The sequence below is a fragment of the Anoplopoma fimbria genome, chromosome 12 (genome assembly GCF_027596085.1).
Source record: "Anoplopoma fimbria isolate UVic2021 breed Golden Eagle Sablefish chromosome 12, Afim_UVic_2022, whole genome shotgun sequence".
Classification (NCBI taxonomy): domain Eukaryota; kingdom Metazoa; phylum Chordata; class Actinopteri; order Perciformes; family Anoplopomatidae; genus Anoplopoma; species Anoplopoma fimbria.
The window spans coordinates 14,451,808-14,457,807 of record NC_072460.1 but is presented as its reverse complement, the minus strand read 5'-3'; the positions used below and the strand labels follow the sequence as shown (position 1 = coordinate 14,457,807).

The following is a 6,000-nucleotide window of genomic DNA, read 5'->3' as shown; positions in this document are numbered from 1 at the left end:
TTTTTTGTCGTCGTGTTGGTCCCTAGGCCACTAGACCATCCCTAAATTAAACCTTAAAAAAAGTGTAGCCAACAAAACTTTTTTGTCAAAGCAATTCTTAGCTTTAGTGAAAAACTATAACGCTCAGGTAAAAATGGAAATAAAAATAAAGACCACAGTTTCTTTTTCAATTAATTCATGAGCATAGTGTTGATGATCAGCTTGACTACAGATGCAGCTCTCGCGGTTCCACCAGTCTTCTCTGACCTCTTGTCTTCTCCATCAAGCTTTAGTGTAGTTACTGTAATGCTTTGGCTCCTTCCCCTCAGGTTGTCTTAATCAATTAAAAAGAAACTGTCCTTGTTTTTTAATTTCAGCACCTCGGACAGCAACCCCCAGGGGCAGAAAGTCCCTGCAACCAAAATACAAATGTTTGCCAACTAAATTAAGCAATTAGAGGAGACAACTTGAGCAATAACAGGTGACTAAGAGTATATTTTGTGGCCAGTTTAGTTATTGGTTCTTTGGCATTGCTATAATGACACAGGTCGTATTTCTTACTTTTGCATGTATCATAATGATACATGTTGAGGTACTGGTAACTTTTAGGGCTGAATATCATGGCATTCAAAACAATGGTTGTAGTGGCAAAAGGGCACAGTGCATCTGATAATCCAGTAAAAAAAAAAAAAAAAAGGTCAGGTTTCAGATGGGAGAGGGAAGGATTATTATGTATCTCTCTCTCTCTCTCTCTCTCTCTCTCTCTCCTGTGTGATTATATCTGATCACATCTGTCACAGGATCAGTAATGCTGTCTATAGTTTCCGTTCTGTGGTCACATTATTAGCCCTTAAATATTACATGGCACTAGTGTGCAAGGATTGTGTGTCCCTTGATGTCATGTTCATTTGTATTTCTTTAGATCATATACTTGTTTTCATTAAATGTGTGTATGCGACATATCTGGTATTATTTTATTAGAATAACACACTTATTTCTCTCACATTGAGCTGTTCAGCCTTTCTCCGCTCCTTTACCATCACCGCTCTCCTTGATTGCTCCTCATCACTAACACGTTTGGGACGCAGACGTTAATTATGGCCATTATGGGCAACTTCAGGTCTCAGATTGGATGTCAGTCATACCAACCATCCTTACTTTGTGCGTAATTAAAAAACTAACGAGGACAATTAAGTGCAGGAGTCAATTTCCAAATGCTACCATCGCTCACCCAAATATGTTCCTTCAGAGAGAAAGTCTAACAAAGGGTAACCGTGATTCTGGTGTGTCTTTTAAGACTGTCCCGGGAAAAAATGAGGCTCTGACATATTTACGAGTAGCATATTTTAAAAAATGCCCTATCTGTGGGCAACGACCTTGTTTAAAAACGACTGTCGGGTGGATGTTTGAGCGCGTGTCTACAAGACAGAGAGAGGGGGGGCAGATGGAGGCGGGCACGCCCAAACTATGGTGTTGAATGACGCCCTGCTGTTTCTTCTTGTGTATATCGCTGCGTCCTGCGATTGGCTGAGGACGGGGAAAGGTACCCATCGCTGGCGCGCCATGGGCGGGTGGATGGCCTGTTTATAAACCCAGATCTCTCCTCGTGGGCGGGAGCAGCAACAGTAGAGAGTTAAAGTGAAGCGCAGGGAGAAAGTGAGTGAGAGAGACGGTGGAGGAGAAGAGGCTGTGGTGGTGGCGGCTGTGCTTGACCGGGGTTCGCGGAGGGGGTGAGGCGGCCGCCCCTGAATGCCTCTTCACCCGCGCATGGACGGCCACCTCAGCCTCCTGCAGTCACCCCCTCCGAGCGCCACCAAAACCCGGGGCAATAACCTGGTCAACCACGGATACACCGACACAGAGGCCGACGTGATGACCGTCGCGGCGTGTGACAACATGCTAGAAGAGTCGGCGGCTCTCCCGGGCCACCTCTCTCTGGACCGATACGAACCGGACCACGAATGCTGCGAGAGGGTCGTCATCAACATCTCCGGGTTGCGCTTCGAGACCCAGCTCAAGACCCTCTCCCAGTTTCCAGAGACTCTGCTGGGGGACCCCAAGAAGAGGATGAGGTACTTTGATCCTCTCAGGAACGAGTACTTTTTCGATCGAAACCGACCCAGCTTTGATGCCATTCTGTATTACTACCAGTCTGGAGGGCGCATCAGAAGACCCGTTAATGTGCCCATTGACATTTTCTCTGAGGAGATCCGCTTCTATGAGCTGGGTGAGGAGGCTATGGAGAAGTTCAGAGAGGATGAGGGCTTCATAAAGGAGGAAGAGCGGCCGTTGCCAGAGAATGAATTCCAAAGACAGGTGTGGCTGCTCTTTGAATACCCCGAGAGCTCGGGTCCCGCACGGGGCATAGCGATAGTGTCTGTCCTGGTCATTCTCATCTCCATTGTCATCTTCTGCTTAGAAACATTGCCGGAGTTCAGGGACGACCACAGGGATCCTATCACCATTGCACCTGTGATTAATGGCACACTTCCCTATTTCACCAGCCCCTTCTCTGACCCCTTCTTTGTTGTGGAGACGCTGTGTATCATCTGGTTCTCCTTCGAGCTGCTGGTGCGCTTCTTTGCATGTCCCAGTAAAGCCACGTTCTCCAAAAACATTATGAACATCATCGACATTGTGGCCATCATTCCGTATTTCATCACTCTGGGCACGGAGCTGGCAGAGAGACAGGGGAACGGACAGCAGGCCATGTCTTTAGCCATCCTGCGCGTAATCAGGCTTGTTCGGGTGTTTCGCATCTTCAAACTCTCGCGTCATTCCAAAGGGCTCCAGATTTTAGGACAGACTCTGAAGGCCAGTATGCGCGAGCTGGGTCTGCTTATCTTCTTCTTGTTCATCGGTGTCATCCTCTTCTCCAGTGCTGTCTACTTCGCCGAGGCAGACGACCCAGATTCGGGATTCAGCAGCATCCCGGACGCATTCTGGTGGGCTGTTGTCACCATGACCACCGTGGGATATGGGGACATGCACCCCGTGACAATCGGGGGGAAGATTGTGGGGTCTCTGTGCGCCATCGCTGGTGTGCTGACCATTGCCCTGCCCGTGCCTGTCATCGTCTCAAATTTCAACTACTTCTACCACAGAGAGACGGAGGGAGAGGAGCAGGCACAGTACCTGCACGTGGGCAGCTGCCAGCCTTTGACTGACACAGAGGAGCTGAGGAAGACGCGCTCCTCTTCCTCGCTTAGCAAGAGCGAGTATATGGTGATCGAGGAGCACGGGATCAACAGCGCGTTCAAGCAGCCGCCCAACTTCCCCACTACCACGCAAAACAACTCGCAGAATTGTGTGAACATAAACAAAAAGATTTTCACCGACGTGTAGCCAATTGTAGAGCCGTGGCCCTGAGCACAGGAAGGGGCGGCGTGTCAACACAGCTGCTTCTGTCGCTGCGCACCGGAGTGGAAGCTGCGCTAGATCAGAGAGAGAGAAAGAAAGAAAGAAAGAAAGAAAGAAAGAAAGAAAGAAAGAAAGAAAGAAAGACGGAGCAGTCCCTTTCTGTTCAGAGACGCTGCTTTGTGCTCCATTAAAATAATCAGGATGTTTCATCTCTGTGATCTGAATTCATAATTCTGTTTTCCTTTCGCGCCGGGAGAGAAAGCGTTCCTTAAAGTACTAGGTCTATTATTCTCTGAGTTGGGGAATCAACCTCTTGTGCAATGTGCAATAGCCAATATTTTAGCACAACATAGAAGCTTTATAACTGTGAAAGATGAGTACAAATGTATGTTTCTCGGAGAGCACTCACATTGTATTAACATGCGTAATGAGTCGTGATCCGTCAGTCATAGCCAATGTATAATATACAGAATCATTTAAAATGTGTGTGTGTTTAAACACATGTATTGTCTGAAAACACAGTTCTGCATATATTATCCCAATTAGACCGTTCTGTGATATGCATTTATTGTGCGTTAAAGTCTAGTTCAAATGCTACTGTATTTAAAAAAAATCCCCTCTAATGCCTTGACATGAACTGTCCCAGTATTTAATGCGTAAACGGCACCACATAACCACAGGAGCCTTCCGACTGTCAGTGTCTCATCATCGGTGCCAGACACGCGTGAAAGCGGAGAAACACATCCCTCTTTCACGCACACGTACAGCGATCAAAGGTGGAGCTTTCTCTTTGGATGCCTCAAATATGGCCCGCTGTGATGCAGTCGCCATGACGACGGTCGTTTCCTCGGTAACCCCAGTCACCGTTGCCATGGCACCCTTGTTTCCACAGTAACCTTCCAGATGGCTTGGAAACTAATTTGAAGATCCTCGTGTAAAAAGGCTTGTCCTCGGTCTCTAATAAGACTGTTCTGTCATAAAATATACATGACCGAACATGCCCAGCGCCACTATCAACAACCAGCACGTCCACTCAGTGACTGCAGCACTGACACGAAGAACAATTGAAGTAAGACGGTCTGTGGAAGGAGAGGCAGCGCTTGAGGAATTAAGAATGGACTGGAGCTCATTGTGTCTGGCTGTCCTGAGTGCGCTACTGCAGGCGCCCAGCAGAGGCTGCTGTTCCCCCACTGCTAAAACTGGTAGGTTCTGATCACTGTCGTGACCCTGGCTTCACGTAGAGGGGTAGTCCATAATGAGTATGAACTACCCCTGTGTCTCACTGATGCTCCCTGGTGGCCATCACTTCCTAACAGATCAGGTGGCTTACCTGCTTTGTGACCTCTTTCTTTCTTTGCCATTGGTATCAAAGACAGAAGTCAAATAACCACGAGATAACAGGCAGCGGGAGCAAATAGAGAGCTGCTTGTTTGACTACATTGTTAAATACAATCTGAGCTGTTGCCGATTGTGGTTCCTCCTGTGCTTTATTTGCTAATAACAGCAAAGTATCACTTGCATGTTACAAAAATCATCTTTATTGTAAATTAACTGAATTTGGATTAAGGTTTATTTAGATTAAGATTATTAAAATTGCTACTCTGCAATGCCTAGGTTCACTAAAAGGGCAGGATTGGGGAATCTGTCAAGCAGCCATGTTCTGAATGTATTTAGTTTGACTGTGTTTGCACTTGAACGTGTGCTTGTGAGCACCTGTGCGTGGTAGTAAACAAATAGTATGTGTACCTCTCCAGTCATGGTTGAGTGATAATATGGCAGTCTCATTAGCTTGCTTACCCTAAAGGCAAAGTGGGAGGTCCCACAGAATGAATTACCTCTTCATTGATTATTCCTTTCCGGTTTGACCCCTGATCTTGACTTCATATGTTTTCAGTGAGGAACTCTGTGTTGGTCATCAGTTAAATTGCCTGCTCATAGAAACACTGGTCTATTGATCAGTGAGCAAGATATATTATGGAGGAGACAGGAGCTACTTGTTTATTATTGAACTGGATTGGTCAGTCTGGAAACTATTCTCATGGGCAGGAATGATTATTACAGAGAAAACAGAAACATAATAAGATACTCTTTCATTCCTTTCAACAGCTTAATGGAAATGATGTCAGTGGGAACAGTTCTAGTGGAACGTGGCCCTTCTTGATAAAGGACTTTGTATACCAGAGACTATTTTCCAAAAGTTGCCTGCCTCTCCTCTCCTCACCTTGCCTCGCCTCTACTGTCCTTTACTCTCCTCTCTTCTCCCCTTGCCACGCTTCGCCTCGCTTCGCCTCCTCCCTGTCCTCCTCTCCTCTCCTCTCCCTCTCCTCCCTCTCTCCTCTCCTCTCCTCTCCTCTCCTCTCCTGTCCTCTCCTGTCCTCTCCTGTCCTCTCCTGTCCTCGCCATGCCTCGCCTGTCCGTCTGAACCGACAGTGTTTACAGTTTGTTTGAGTTTGCATGAGTGGTAATGAGAAAGCTCGGAGAAGAGGAGCAGCTGTCTGATGGGTCTGGCTTTGCTGTGTGGCTCTAACAATTTTGCTTTTTCTTTTCCTCCTCCTCCTCCTCCTCTTCCTCCTCTTCCTACCCCCACTCTCTCAGGTGAAGGTCATTCTATTTTTCTGCACAGACCTCCTGGAACCCCTGACCACCCAAATTATACTGCCT

The 6,000-nt window shown here is 47.0% G+C and overlaps 1 protein-coding gene across 1 annotated transcript; it reads left to right on the top strand.

Annotated features, from left to right (window-relative positions):
• Positions 1 to 1,728: 1,728 nt before the first annotated feature.
• LOC129099298 (potassium voltage-gated channel subfamily A member 3) lies at positions 1,729 to 3,324 on the top strand. Its single transcript, XM_054608494.1, has one exon. It carries the CDS (start codon positions 1,729 to 1,731, stop codon positions 3,322 to 3,324), a length of 1,596 nt encoding a protein of 531 aa, XP_054464469.1.
• The last annotated feature ends 2,676 nt before the right edge of the window (positions 3,325 to 6,000 follow it).